At 40.6% G+C, this 16,653-nt stretch overlaps 1 protein-coding gene across 1 annotated transcript in view; it reads left to right on the forward strand.

The window, feature by feature from the left end:
• LOC126236612 (inactive rhomboid protein 1) overlaps positions 1 to 16,653 on the forward strand; it is a 164,106-nt gene that overhangs the window by 132,988 nt on the left and 14,465 nt on the right. Inside the window, exon 12 of the mRNA XM_049946048.1 lies at positions 16,097 to 16,250. Within this exon, the coding sequence (XP_049802005.1) occupies positions 16,097 to 16,250 (154 nt within the window). The remainder of the gene's footprint in view (positions 1 to 16,096; positions 16,251 to 16,653) is intronic.

Here is a 16,653-nt window from a genome sequence, read left to right on the forward strand (position 1 = left end):
ATGTAAGTTGTAGTCATGTTTAAGTGAATAAACAAAAAAACGTTTTAATAAATCATCTCTCTCTAGATATATAAACTCAAGTCCCCTGCTCACTTCTTTTTGTGCACTGAAGAGTCAAAGCAACTGGTACACCTGCGAAATATCATGTGGGCCCCCCACAAGCATGCAAAAGTGCCACAACATGATGTGACGTGGACTCAACTAATGTCTGAAGTAGTGCTGGAAGGAATTGACACCATGAATCCTGTAGGGCTATCCATAAATCTGTAAGAGTACAAAGGGGTGGAGATCTCTTCTGAACAGCACATTACAAGGCATCCCAGATGAGCACAATAATGTTCATGTCTGGGGACTTTGGTGGCTAGCAGAGGTGCTTGAACTCTGAGTGTTCCTGGAGCCACTCTGTAGCAATTCTGGATGCAGGTGATCAGACCCGATGCTTACGTATGTGTCACATGTCAGAGTCACACCTAGATGTATCAGGGGTCCCATATCACTCCAACTGCACATGCCTCATGCCATAACAAAGCCACCACCAGCTTGAACAGTCCCCTGCTGACATGCAGGGTCTATGGATTCACAAGGTTCTGTCCTTACTCGTACACGTTCATCTGCTCTGCACAATTTGAAATGAAACTTGTCAGACCAGGCAACATGTTTCCAGTCAGCAACAGTCCATTGTCAGTGTTGATGGATCCAGCCAAGGCATAAAGCTTCATGTCATGCAGTCATCGAGGATACATGAGTGGGCCTTTGGCTCCGAAAGCCCATATTGATGGTATTTCGTTGAATGGTTAGCTGATACTTGTTGATGGCCTAACATTGAAATCTGCAGCAATTTGCAGAATGGTTGCACTTCTGTCACATTAAATGATTCTCTTCAGTTGTCATTAGTCCCGTTCTTGCAGGACCTTTTTCCAGCCACAGTGATGTTGGAGTTTTGATGTTTTACTGGATTCCTGACATTCACAGTACACTCTTGAACTGGATGTACAGGAAAATCCCCTCTTCATCCCTACCTCAGAGATGCTGTGTCCCATCATCAAAAATATTCTGTAAGATTGTACAGCAAATGGATGTCAAGGATATTGTGTGGTAGTTTTGTGCATCATTTCTATTACCCTTCTTGCAGATGGATGTGATGTATACCTTCTTCAAACTATTGGGCAAGGTTTTTGTTTGAGGGCTCTGTGGTATATTATAATTAAAACAGGGGCTGACTCAGGTGAAAATTCAGTATAGAATGGGTCGGGAATTCCACCAGGTCCTGGAGCCTTATTCAGTTTCAGTGATTTCAGCTGTTTCTCAATACAATTGTCATTAATGTCTGTTTCAATCATATTTTCAGTGGTACTGAATTAAATTGTGGCAGTACTCCTAGGTTTTCCATCGTATAGGGACATTTGGAAGTGGAGTTAAGCATTTCTCCTTTTACTTTGACACATTTTATTTTGGTTCCTGTCTCATCGCTGAGTTACTGGACTTAATTTTGATGCCATTAACAGGCTTCACATACAACCAGGCTTTCTTTGGGTATTGAGAAAGATCTTTTGACAATATTTTGCTATGACAGTCACTGAAGGCTTCAAGCATTGCTCTCTTGACACTCTGTGCTGCCATTGCTGGTCAGTGATAGCTTTTGGGAGCTCTTCCCACAGCTAGTACATGCTGGTTGTGCCAACAGACAGCTAGTGGCAGGCATGTTGCCTGAGGTGTTGTCTTGTTGGAGGTGACTCATGTCATCCAAAGAGTGGAGAGTCCATACAGGCTTTAGTTTGTTGAAAAACACTGTTGTTATCTTGCCATTTAAGCCTAAATCAGAAGTGTGGCTATACCATTGCGTCACCCAAAGTGGGCCATTATAAGGTGGTTGCTGTGCTGACTGTACAGTATCATCTCAAATCATTACTTAGTCACAGTCAAACAACGGAAAATCCAAGATGGAATATTGTCAGTATTACAAAAAGGATAGATTGCTACTCACCATACAACAGAGATGCTGAGTCACAGACAATTACAACAAAAAGGCTACTAAACACACAATCTTTTGGCCAGAAGGCCATTTTCTGAAGTAGGCAACACACACACACACACACATATTCAAACAAACACAGATCACACAGCATGACCACTGTCTCTGGTTGCTAAGGCCAGACTCAGACACTCGTGTGTGTGCGAGCTGCATTTGCATGAATATGTGTGTGTGTGTGTGTGTGTGTGTGAGTGTGTGTGTGTGTGTGTGTGTGTGGGTGTGTGTTTTTGTGTGTTGTCTGTGACTCAACACTTCTTGTGCATGGTGAGTAGCAATCTATCCTTATCATAATATTGTCATAGTCACAGTCAGTGAGTCCTTGGAGACTCTGTACTGTATGTGTAACTGGAGAAGGTACACTTGTGTTCTGTATATGTCTTTTGACCCTCTGTACCATCTTCAATAAGTCAGATGAGCTAGGGGACGAGTATAAACAGCACAAACTCCACTAGCAATGCCACTCTTCTCATATAGAATCTCTGCAAGTGATGCTTTTAAATCATCATTGTGTGCCATGTGGATTCCAGGAAAAACCCATGGGAGCATCTCCATTCATTCACCCCCATGCCACATGACTGCAGTTTTCATCATTCCATCAGGCCGTTGCTTTGGTGATGACAAGATGTGAAATGATGATGAGTGATTCTGCAAAAGTTGCATAATGAATTAAAAAATGAAGACTCAAATTGGTGGCCCAGATTTGCTGTAGTTGTGTCAGGGCTGCCAAATATGGCAATCTGGTTTGTCTTGAAAGTGTGGGCTGTAGATTCCACTTCAATATTTGCAGCAGCCTCCCACCAAACATCCAGAGGGTTATGCGATCAATCATTGACAGTGTGTACCTGTAGCCTTTTGATTCTAGTATGGGTCCCAGTAGATTGAAGCGTACATGCGAAAAGTGCATGTATGTGCGAAAAGTGCCCACACAGAATTTCGAACTTGCCGAGGTGAGTGTGTATGTGCAGGTCCACTTTGCTGCATTACAGTCCAGGCATACCCTTATTCTTGCTGACAGTCACACTTAACACCCTTACTTACTTACTTACTTACTTACTTACTGCTGTGGCCACACAAACTGCATTTGGTCTTTGGCCTCACCAATCAGCGTCCTCTAGCATCCTCAGTCCATCTATTCTTCTTCAGACAGCTCCAGCCTACTCATATCCTCTCTGACCTGATCAATCCATCGGAGTCGTGGTCTTCCCCGTGGTCTTTTGCCTCTAATATCTTCCTCCACTACCTGCCTGATGATCTGGCCTTCTTGACGCATTATGTGTCTATAGCACTTCAATCTTCTTTCCTTGATCACTGTCACACTGTCCATTGACTTGTACAGCTCCTGCAATTCACAGTTCTTTCCACAGTTCTTTCTTTTTCCTCTATTCATCTTCATCCTTCACTGGCCCAAAAATATGTCTGAGGATGGCATTCTCAAATGTCAGGAGTTTTCTTTCCATCTTTTGGGTGATGGTCCAGGTCTCTGCTCCATATAAGACCACAGGTTGTATTATTGTCTTGTTGATTGGTCTTTGAGGCTCTCTATAGAAGCTGGGACTTTAACAGCTTTACCAGAGCAAACCTTGATCTGTTTCCTGCTTGTATTCATGCAGTAATTTCCTGGTCTATCTTGTTCCTTTCATTGAGTATAGCCAGAAGATATTTAAAGTCTTTTACCTTTCAAAGATTTTGTCTTCCACCTTCAGGGAGCCGGCATCATTTTCTCTGCTAACTACAAGGTATTTTGTCTTATCCATTTTCCACTTCAGGCCTGCTCTCATTACCTCTTCCATTTAAACTTAACACCCAGCCAAACAAAATGTTCAGTAATGATCCGAGTCATCGGCCATATGCCTGGGTGGCTCTGATTATATACTGTGCTGAAAATCATGTGCCCCATCAATGAAGGTATAATACGAAAACAACATTGTTGCAACATGTCACAGAGGACAGCTGCATCAATTCCCTGGATCAGTTTGAGTTCAGACTTGAGGTAATGTACCAATTGTCTGATAATGTTCTTGTTCTTCTGCAACTTTGCTGAGTTCAGGAGTGAGGGAGATGGTGCTGACCTCAGACAGGTAATCTGTGACACTGTTATCTGTCCCATGGAAATGTCGGACATCTGTAGAATACGTGCAACTGAACCAAGGTGGTGAAATTGTCTCGGGCTGATCATTGATGAACCGTATAAAGATTTATGTGATGGCCTTCAATATCCTCATAAAAATAGTATACAGATTGTAAACTATGAGTAATTCATGGTTAAAAGATGGACATTTTGTCTGTGAGGCTGTAAGCTTTCTGGAGAAAAATTGTAGAGGTTGTGTATTGCCTGCAGCTGCCTGCTGGAGGATGGCACTTATGACTGTGTCACTTGCATCCATTATAATTGTAAGCTGCACATCTGGTACCAGGTTTGCCAGAGCAACTGCATCTGTCAGGCACTCCTTTGCATGAGCAAATGCTGTTTGCATTGCCAGTGTCCATAGTAGTTTACACTTGTCTTGCAGGTGAGGGCCCATGAGGACATGTGATGCTTGAACTTGCGCAGCATGTAGGAGATATTTATAAAAAGTAATTATTCTCAAGAATTGTTCAAGTTCATGATATGTGCGAGGAGACAGCAGCTGTCAGACCAGTTGAGTGCAGTCCACGTTGAATGTATGTCTGAGAAAAATGACCCTGTTTGTACGTAACTGTGACTTGTCTTCATCACAGAGGCCAATAAGATTGTGTTGGAGATGAACCTCATGGCTCTGATGGTCATGCCAAAAAATTAGGATGTTGTCTAAATATGCTTAGCAGCAGTCTAGTTTAAACAATCCCCCATCGATGAACCACTGCTAGGTCTACACTGCATTTTTGAGGGCATACTGCATCTCAGATACTCAAAGAAGCCAAATGACATAATGTTGGCCATTTTACCAATATCATCCTAATGCATATGAATCTGGTAGTATGCCTCTTCACAATCAAATATGGAAAGAACAGTTGCCCCAGCAAGCATATGGGTAAAGCACTGTATTTTTGGTACATGGTAACTGTCATAAATTGTGCATCGGTTAAGTGTTCTGTAGTCTCCACATAATCAAATAGAACCATTGTTCTTAGCTAGTAATTTCATGAGAGATGCTCACGCACTGTCTGATGGCTGTATGATGCCCACATGCAACATGTCATTTACAGCCATCTCACCTGCCAAGCAGGAGGATTGTAATGAGATGGCATGCTTTGTGCTAGACAGGGGCCCCATTGTCCTTTTATGTGGTGCATCATACCATTTTTAACCATGCAGTGATAAAGTAGAACTTGAGGCACATCACTGATGGTGTCAGGGAGTTTTAGGGAAGACGCGAGAGGTAACCTGAGGTGCGCTTTACTATGAGAGAGTTGTTTATGTAGCAGCTCATGCAGCATGGCTATCTTTGTATGTGGTGGAAGGTTGTTGATGTCCATCGGGGGCATGGCTACATCATTTGTGGCTACCACAGCACGTGTTTGTTGTCATTGGAGTAGATCAGGCTGCACCGTATCCTTTGCCTACTGTGAAGGAGTGAGTTGCCTCTCGGGGACATGGCTGTAATATTCACAGCCACTGCTATGTGTGTTAGGTGTCATAGCTTTCACATTTGTGTAGTAGTGGGGTTAAGCTGTCAGTTTTTATGCTGGCAGCCCCGAGCACGTGTGAATATTGTCTCACGGCCGGTGGCAGATTTGAGGCAAAGAGACCAGGAGAACAGTTGGGTAATATGGTTGAATAGAGTGGCCGAATGGAGGTCAAGGGAGAGACAGAACTATCTGCTACATTGGTGACACAGAACATCCAAGGACAACGTAACATGGTCATGAGTTATATAGTACGTTCTGCTTTGCCATGCACATGGATGCTGATCTCATTTGCCGCATCAATTTGTAAACCCAGAGCCTCATAGCAAGGTTTAGCTATGTGTCATGATACTGTATATGTTTCCAAGCCTGTGTACTAGTGGATGCATTTCAGATGTACACACGCCCTCCAGTGTGTGTTATCGTTGTGGATGAGAGTTGACTTGTCAGTTCTGGCCAGCTTGGTGCACCTATATCAGTCTGTGCTTGAAGTTTGGGTGCAAGCATTTGAGAGCAGTGTGGCTGAAATGTACATCGTACCTGCAGTGAGGAGGCAGCAGGTTGGCAGAATCAGCTGACCTGGTGGGGCCATGCAGTGCGCACTCCGGGTGCCAGTGCTCAGGCCAGGGGGTTGCGATGTAAGCTTCCATCATTGTCAGATAACATTGCTTCACTCTATGTGCTGGCCAGTCAGATGGGAAGAGGGATAGGCTCACTTGTGCTGATTCACTACCTATATTGCGTGACTGTAAAGTATCTGTCTGCTGGAGCCAATTTCCTGTCCAGCAAATCTTTTTGAGTGCGATCATTATCATCTGCATTTGCTAAGGGGGCTTCACAATCCATAGTGTCCAGAGGGCAAGGTCTGGCATCAGGATGGATCCACTAATGACGATAAGGCAGTGCCACAGTTGAGAGGGTGTGCCGTCCAGTAAATGTTCCTCGTATATCACTTGCTGCCGCACCCGTTGCTCCGGAGAGCGAGAAATACATCGCAAGAGTGATGCCTTCGATGTGTTGAATTTATTACTGGTAGGAAGGGTGAGTATTATGTCAATGATTAACTGTGTGCTCAGTGAGATCGCATATTAGCATCACAAATTTAAAGTTATCATCAGCAATTCCTAACGTCACAAATATGCACTCTGTCATTGCAAACCATAATGTCAATTTGTCAGGCCTGAGCAGAGGGATTTTAGGTTATGTTCCTAATCATCATTGTGCAGTGTAGTCCACTGGTTGCTGCCCTGTGAGGGCTGGATAATAAGGCACTACCATGGCTTTTGCCTGTAGACATGACATAGTTGTTCAATGAAACATGGCGTTACCTTTGCCCTAGGTTGTGCTGCGGAATGGTCACATCAAAAGATTGTTATCACAGAGCATAAGAGATGCAGTAGGGGTGTACATTACTGTAGATTTAGGATTGGCAGTTGGAATATTATTTGTCCTTTGCAAACACTAAATTTGTAGTTTCGCAGCACATGTCGTCGGTGTTGCACAATTGTTATTAGTACGGAGTGGTCTTACCAGAAGTCTGTGTATGTGACGGAGTAGGTGCAGAAGATGTGGAAGGTATAAAATCATTCCATACTTTTATAGGTTGTGATGGATCACTAAAAGTCTTTGTATTATGTTCAGAGCTCCAGTTACCTGTTGAAAGTATCCATTGTTGCATCACAGCCACTGTATTCTGCACAGTAATGTCAGCACCCACATCCTATTCTAATTTGCAATTTGCACACTGTTTGTTGTTCTGAGTACTGTGGATACTGAGCAGGATTAATATGTGATACAATCGGACTCATCAAACATTGTAAAACAGTTGGTGGGCACCAAGTTATGTCTGCTGGTTGCATTGCAGGCACTAAAAACCAAAGTGGGTATTCCCTCCATGGTGTAGACATGCATAGACAAAGAATGTCAACACATGTAATTTATTTTACACAGCATTATACACAAACATCTTGCTACTGCAGTCTCTTGGCCTGAACTAACTATTGTGGGTGCAAACACTTCACTCTGTGCTGTCATCACTGGTCAGTGACAATCTTCGGGGCACTGTCTTCACAGCCTTACGCTTTGTTTTGCACCTATTATCAGGGTGTATACAACCCGGGAAATCCGGGAAAAGCCCAGGAATTTTTCATCCGGGGAAAGCCAAGAAAAACCTGGGAATTTTTCAGAATTCCAGGAATTTTTCATTGTTTTTTCAGTTAAATTTTTGTAATTTTGACTGCTAAGAATTGATTCTGTAGCAAAGAATGTTACTGTATCCTGCTACTGGAGAATAACACTGCAGCAATAAAATATAAATGAAAGGAAAAAATAAAACTTTAGTTGCAAAGGAAATTCACCATTTACAACAACAAAACACTGTGCATTCACAAATGTCTGCAAGCAGCATAAATATGTCAAAGGCCGTAGGGCGAAGACTATGTAATACTTCATAACAATAATCTGCTTTCTATAAGTGTGATGTCACAATTGTTTACATAGGTTTGTTTGACCAGTTGCCAGTGGGCTCAAGCGCAAAGCGGAGTTGACTTGCGTATGAGCAGTATGAGGCCTAGGAGAAAGTCAGGCCGCTGCACATACATCACGAAGGTAGGCCTGCACTCACTCGCTTGCTCAACTCAGCAGACAAAATGCATTTCTACGCCTGTTAACTCGTGACAAGGTGTGTACGTACAAACGAGAATTGCATCTTCTACTGGAATCCGTTATTATAGAGTCTTACTGTTGTTAGTCCTACAATGATCAGAAGTCTACAGGTCTACTTATAATTTATTACAACTTTACTAGGTTACAGTAAAATTAGAATCATGCCAAAATGATTATCAGTTGCTTAAGGCACCACCTCTTGTATGAAATGAGGACTGTTAAGTGGAAGAGGCTAAATGCTATAAACAAGTCGTTATACAATTTATATAGAGCACTGATCTTTAATTACATTTTGTTATAGTACTGTTAATCTGCAATACTTCATAATAGCAGATTCCAGTAGAAGATGCAATTCTCATTAGTACGTATATGCCTAGCTGGGAGTTAACAGGTTTAGAAACGCATTTTGTCTGCTGATCTGGGCGAGCGAGTTTGTGAGGTAATGTGCAAGTTGTAGCGCTCTGAAAATATTCGAAGTTCAGAGTTGGTGTGGCCACGCTGGGGCCTCTCGGTGGTTCACGGCTCATCAGCAGCCGCGTGGTGCCAAATGTTACTCAGGGTCCAGGCCGACCATGTGGCTGTGAATTTCTTGGTGATGTTGTGTTGATGAAAGAGACCTGTATGCTGAGAGTGCCAAAGAGGGCGGATTTTGTGAAACCATCATGGGAGACATTTCACAGTTCATATAGAAATTAATAGTAGCCAGATGAATCATGATACCTCAAAAAGAAAAATCTACCTTACCATTATTTGCATGATGATTCTGATGGTGTAATCAGATTTTCAATATCTCTATTAATTTAAAGTTTAGTATCTGACAGTAAATTATACAAGTAACACCCAGCAACGAATTTCCAAAATATAAACAGTTCATCCGATTTCATCGATCAAAGTGTCTTTAGAATGCTATTAGTGTAAACCTAAATTGGTATGAATTACAGGCATGTAACTTGAATAGTACATGAGTTATTGGAGGTCAAAGTGGCTGATTACTGTCAATCGCATCAGTCCATAATTACTCCACAGTTACACGAGAAAATGGTAGCAGCATGCTTATAAATATATTTATTCATCTATGTCTTCATTTGTATCTGATATATATATTCATGAAGAAATTGGTCAAATATTTACTGTGTTTTAGAAAGCACAGAGACATTAGGCTACTGGCCTACCTTTTGTTGCTATTTCTTTGATATATGTTTATTTAATTTGTTTACGTATTTAATAATGTGTGTTAGAGTATGTTTATGGTCCAGCCGTAGGAATATTTATTTAATTTCAAGCTATTTAAATGTAAATACAGTATTTCGAATGTATTTCAAAATGTTTGTGAGTGTGCGTTGGCTTGGAGACATGGCAGGAGCACTATCGCCAGTCACAGTGCTCGTTACTAAGGGAAGCGAATACCAAAGCGAATGGAGGGGCAGTTGTGAACAGTGTGGCACAATGGACGGTCCCACAGGATATGAGGGAGTGCTGGATGTGGAGACGCAGTGGGGACACACAGTCGCGGGAGAGACTTGGAGAGTCTGGAGCAGTTTGCATGTGGTCACGGGAGATAGAAATATTTTGGAGTGCTGACTTGTGTTCGTGTGTGATTTCCGTGGCTTCTGCAGTGAAGACATAGTATGCGTTTAGAAGTGAATATTTTGTGGGCTATGTTGTTGTTCATAACTAATTACAAGAAGTAGGAATCTATTGTTTCCCTGTTATTAAACTTACATTTTGTTTAATTGCTGGACCATCGACACCAGTAAGTCTTTTGCAGAAATATACCACATTCTCAAAAGTACTTCTACTATCATACTTACCATTTAAAGTCGTTAAAAATAGTTCCTGCACATTTTATTTAATTGCAATCTTTTAGTTATAAGTTTCTACGTTACATTCGCATTGCCGAGTGATAGGAACCTTCGACCATTCGATTAATGTGTATATTCATATTGTATACAGTAGACTCAGCAGTACTTGACTTGTAATGTGACAACTATGAATCCCAGCCCCTAGACAATGAAACCAGACAAAACTTTTAATATTTCAACTCTGAGTCTGTGGGTGCATATTTGAGGGCCACCACACCTCATCATTTCATTATATTTTTGAAAGCCCGCAGAGTTCAGGCCTACCTTCGTGACATACATGCTGCAGCCTGTCTTTCTCGTGGGCCTTGGAGCTGTTCCTTCTCCCCCTTCCTGCTGCTTGAAATGTGGCTGTTGGCTGTATGGGGAGCAGCAGCAAGCAGCCAGATTCTAATGAGAAAAATTTTTCTCGTGCACCCTAGCTGCCAGATTTGCACATGTGCAGAGTTGTCTGAGTTGTGGGGAGGGGGTTAGTCTCCACCTGATCCCTGTTTGTGTTAAGTGATTTCACTGTTTCCTCTTCCTTTATAGCTCCCACGTTAAATGAAAACAAAACGGATTTCTGTGGCTGGGAGCTATCAACTGAATTATAATACATTCACATAATTATAGAGGGCTAAAATATATTATTAGTTTCAGTTTTCTGATTTTATTTTATTTCCAAGTTATTAGCAGTCAAGCATTAATCAGCTTGCAGAACAATGAAGCTATTTTTGTCAGTTTGCTAAAGAAATTTGGGTTTATTAATCTTTCCCCTGAGGCAATCAATTTATTTGAAATGAAGTGTTTCGTTCCATGGTATCGACTAGTTCCTACTGTTCGCTGAATTTCAAGTGCATGTTTTCCTCTTCTGCCATGTATGGCATTATGCCATAATAAAGAACCAATATGAGATAGTACAGTACTGGTACTCCAAGAAATTACATCCCAAAAACCGCACTGAAAAGCTTAATGTCAGATGGGACCTACTTCATCGTGAATTTGGAAAAACCAATGTGTACTTCAAGCCAAATTATGCATTTTAGTATGTTTTACAAAATTCCAATGCTTGTGGAGTATCCTCTGATGTCCTGTTTCTTTTAAGGCGTAATGTAAGCTCTCTTAATGCTTTATACATACAAACATGCAGAATTCCTACACCACTGCAGCTGCGTACATGCAATAATACTTGTTTTCTGGTGCTCTCTGGCAACTGCCAAGTCAAACCTATTTCTAACAGTCTCGAGATAGTATTGCGAATGGTGATTCAAAAAGTATTATTTTCAAAGTAAATTTCTTTTTATGCAAGATGACTTATGTTACATGTGAGAAAGTGGGATGGATTTCTTAAATCACAGAGCATTTAAAACTGAACACTTTGAGGACCAGCCACTTACAAGAATTTCGAGCTCAGAAGACCAGACATTTATGTCATTATTTTAAATTTACTGGCACATTTGTGTGATGTATTTTAAAGTATAACACACGCAAAAAAAGTTCAATATTACATGTGAAAGCTTAGGTACTCTTATAGCTTATTAATCTTTGAAACCAATATTACATGTGAAAGCTTAGCTTTTCTTGTATCTATACTATGTATATTAACGTAAACCATTAACTTTTCCTCATTGTGTATTCATGCTACGTAACAGTGATCTTGCTATTGGCTGACTATAAGACGGGTCCTATGCTCTGAATATCTGCTGTCATCGGCATGAGATATGACTGGCTTACAAAAGGACATCACAATCTCTATTTCAATGCTCTGGAAACTAAGGTCTTTCCAAAACTTCTCTCTCTCTCTCTCTCTTTTTTCCCTCAAAAGCCTTTTCAAAACTTCTCTCCCCTGTTTTTTCTTTTTTTCTGGGAAGTTCTATGCCAGTGAATAAAATGTTAACCACTCAAAGGATTGATAAGTTTTACAGTTCCAAAGGAAAAATCTATGGGAAACCTACTGTCACTTAGCACAGAAAAAGTGAATTTTCACCTGGGAGAAAGTATAGTTCTTGAACAGGATATCCGGGAAAAATCTGGGAATTTTTTTCCTTGTCTGCGTCAACACCCTGATTATGTTGGGTTGGGGTTGTTTGGGGAAGGATACCAGACAGTGAGGTCATTGGTCTTTTCGGATTAGGGAAGGATGGGGAAGGAAGTTGGCCATGCCCTTTCAAAGGAACTGTCCCAGCATTTGCCTGGAGCGATTTAGGGAAACCATGAAAAACCTATATCAGGATGGCTGGACGTGGGATTGAACCGTCATCCTCCCGAATGCCAGTCCGTTGTGCTAGCCACTGTGCCACCTCACTCGGTCACACCTATTATGTCTGTTTTCTTAGAAGTTTCTGTAAAATGACTGTATACATTGGAGAGTCCCTTCCATCTTGAACTGTTCTACTGGGTACATATATCCAGTGCATCGTCAGTTATATTGTTTTAAACTTTAGCCATAATTCCTCTACAGCCTCTTCATTGAGATATGACAGCACTGCTCCTTTACCTAGTTTATTCAACATATAAATCTTTCTACTTGTTTTAGTTGCCCTTTTTTGCCATGGCAATCACTGTTTCTACAACTAGTCCATGGTCACTGATACAAGTTTTGATGTGGGTGTCCTTAGCAGTCATATCTGTTTATTGCCGTTAGATCTATTTAGCAGCCAGTTCTGTTTATTACCGTTAGATCTAAAATATTCCCATAATCAGTGGTGTTCTGAACCATCTGTTCTAGGTAGTTTTCAGAGAAGGCATTTCGAAATGTTTCACAGGATGACTTGTCAAGCACATGAATAAAAATCTGTAATTATTCCAATTGATTGTTACATGGTTAAAGTCTCATACAGTGAAGAAAATTTAAAAGCCAAGATTGTATTCAATATATTTATTTGTAATGACCAGTTTCAACAGTTAAATCTGTCATCTTCTGACCTTTAAAAACATATTGTTATTTGTTCTGTTCCATTATGACTGCATCACATGTGCCATACAGTCATACTACAACAAGTTTTTTGAAGATCAGAAGATAACAGTCTTAACTGTTGAAATTGGTCATCATGAATAAATAGTACTGAATGTGATCTTAGCTTTTCTTCAAAGCAATTACCGATCACTCCTTCTTATCTTTAATTATGAAGAATTTGAATCTCCTCATAATTACAGTATGGTTGGGGTACTTATGTGCTAGTGAACTAAAACTTTCTCTAAAGTTTTTATGTATATTGGGAGGTGAGTATGGTGGTCGATAGAAGGTTCCAGTTATAATTTTATGCCCACCCCTGATACTAAGCATTGTCCCAATAATTTGGCATACAGTGTAAATTTCTGTCTTGGTACATTTGTGTTTCTTGTCTACTGAGATACCACACTGATTTACCATTAACCTATCCTGTTGATATATAGTTAAATTTCCCCCAAAAATGTCACTGCTGTCAAGTTCAAGTTTTTACCAGTTTTCTATACCTAGTATCATGTGACCTTCATTGCTTTTTGGGACACTTCCAACTCAGGTACTGACCTTTGAATGCTTCAACAGCTAACAATTAGAATTTTAATACTGGGTGTATCAAAAATAATCATCTGATTTGGCATGTCTATATTTCTGAAACTAATAAACATATACAATGAATTTTGTTTTTTGATGAACAGGAAACTCAAAAAGCTTTTTTTTTTTTTTTTTTTTTCATACCTTTTCATAAGTGTTCAATAGCCCTCCCTAGAGATGCGTGGTATATGTCAATGCAGTATTCAAACTGTTCCCACACTGTAGCAAGCATGTTGTGAGTTCCAGCTTCTACAGATGCTGCTATGCAGTGTCTCAGCTTATTCGTTGTTGCTGGTACTGGAGGCACATGAACAGTCTCTTATAAACCCCCACAAGAAATAATTACATACAGTCAGATCTGGTGACCTTGGAGGCCAGTAATGTAAGGCTCAATCATTTGGTCTAGGGTGACCAATCCAACGTTCAGTAATCCTTTGATTTAAAAATTCCTGCTTCCAGATGCCATTGTGGCAGTGCCCCATCCTGTTGGTAAAAGAAGTCATTCAAATCAGCCTCGAATTGTGGGAAAATAAAGTTCTCAAGCATATCAAGATATGTGCTTCCTTTAGCAGTGTTATTGGCAAAGAAAAATGAACCATAGACCTTTCCCCATGCAACTACATGAAACACATTAAATTTTGGAGAATCCCTCTCATGTTGTGGTTGTTCTGTACCCCATTTCCTCACATTATGATGGTTTACCTTTCCATTTAAATGGAATGTTGACTCGTCACTAAACTCCAAGCGTAGAAGAAAACTGTCATCCTCCATCTTGCTAAGAATGAAATTACAGACCTCCAAATGTTGTTGTTTGTCACCTTCACATAGAGCTTGTAGTAGCTGAATTTTATATGGTTTCATGTATAAATGTAAACGCATCACATGCCAGATGTTCATTTGGGGCATATTGAGCTGTCAAGCTGCATGATGAACAGATTTCTGTGGACTTTTTGTGAAACTATGGCAGATGAGTTTGATATCTGTATTAGACACTCGGGGTTGGCCCGGTGATTTGCCATTACACAAACAACCTGTTTCTCAGAATTGTTCATGCAATTGTCTAATGCTCTGTGCTGTAGAGGATCCACACCATACCTAGTATAAAAGTCATGCTTAACAGTTGTTACTGACCTGCACTCCACAAAATGTAGGAGACAAAATGCTTTCTGTTGTCCCAACACAATTTTTACTAGAACTGAAGTGGGCACACACTGCTGCTACCCAGCAGGAACAGTGAAAAACTTGAGAGCTTGCTCTTTCCAACAGTACGTAGCTCATGCACATATCTCAAATAACATAATAGTTATGATTTTTTTAAATCGGATGGTTCTTTTTGATGTACCCTGTATTATTATTTATTTGGATCTTACACTGATACTTCCAGATTCCTACAGCTATTGTTATCTGGACTGGATGGGGAGTTGACTAATGTAAAAAGCCCTTGTGTGCACTCTACACACAATCAGCTACCTGTGTAACAGCCTCTGATGCGTAGTGCACACCTCCCATTTAGGGGGTCTTCCATATCTCAGCCCTGTACCACAATCCTAGGAAGTCACAGTCCAGCTTGGCACAGAACCTACTCAGTCTCTGGTTTGCACCTTCCACTTCACTCAAAATCAGAGTGCCATGATGTGTTCTGGGTACTGCAGATTGTGAGCTTCATTGAAACTCTGTGAGCAAGGCTGGTATTGTCAACCTTCTGTCAATCAGTGGAATGATCTGAGTATGATATCGAGTCCAGACAACAGGTATTGTTAACCCCAACATGTGCCACAGTCTGCAGTTTGTTAAACCCTGTTCCTTCAGTGGTTGTTGGGGTAGCCTCTTCAACATATTGAGTGAGGCATCCAGGCATACACACTCAGTGCACATGGTGTTCCTTCCCATTCCTTGCTGCCTCTTCCCTGCGGGGTACCATTATTTGCCATGTGTTCGAACTGTTGATGGTTAGTGGATCTTTATGCTTTTCTGCTTGCCTCCCTTGACATAGGACTCATCACACATTGACATACCATTCACAGTCAAGTGGATGAGTAGTGATAGATTCAGTATTCCTGCAGAAGAATCAGTATCTGCAGGAGATTATAGTACTTAAGGTATTGTTGCTATCTCTGGTAAACGACTCTTGGGTGCCCTTCCAACACACCCATTTGCAACAACTCCTATTTGCTTCAGCAGCAGTGTCCATTATTATGTATGTTAGCAAATGTTACACTAATAGTAAATGAATTTGCATGTCCAACAGTTTCATAACAATGACCTAAATTCATACTATTTTCTTGAATATGGAGTAACATTTTTAGCATTCCCGAAATGTTCAAAAACTAATTCATTTATTGCTGCACTAAATTAATTTTGATTGTATTTTCTCTTAGTACATTATACTGACAGGTATTTCTTTCTCTTTCTGTACAGAGTTCTACACCTTGCAATAACCCTTGTGATTCAGTATTTTCTGATGAGAGATTTGGAGAAACTCACAGGTCCCCTACGAATAGCTATCATATACTTGGGTTCAGGCATGGCTGGAAACCTGGCAAGTGCCATTTTTGTACCCTACCGAGCAGAGGTAAGTTCAGTATATTGTAAAAATTTGTAATTTAGTTTGTTTGTGTGGCCATCTTCCACAGCAGCTGTTAACATCTATTATTATAGGTTATCTGTCTTGAGCTGACTACAATTAATTACAAAGAATTACACCAAATGCATTTCGCTTTTATTTATAAAGCATCTTTTGTGGCATTCTGTAAATTCGACATGTACGTTAGTACATTTATTTTTTGATTCTTATAGGTTAAAAATAGTGTTTTCTTTATGAAGTTAGTCTGTAAGCTATTTACAGTGTTTCTTTACATAGTCTGCACCTTCCCCTCTTGCTAGCAGTGGCTGATGTCGACAGGCTTCATTTCACATCTGCAGGTTTTGGCATTTTGCATGATTTCCTGCACTGCAGTATTTATAATTGAAAATCT

The sequence above is a fragment of the Schistocerca nitens genome, chromosome 2 (assembly GCF_023898315.1).
Source record: "Schistocerca nitens isolate TAMUIC-IGC-003100 chromosome 2, iqSchNite1.1, whole genome shotgun sequence".
Taxonomy (NCBI): domain Eukaryota; kingdom Metazoa; phylum Arthropoda; class Insecta; order Orthoptera; family Acrididae; genus Schistocerca; species Schistocerca nitens.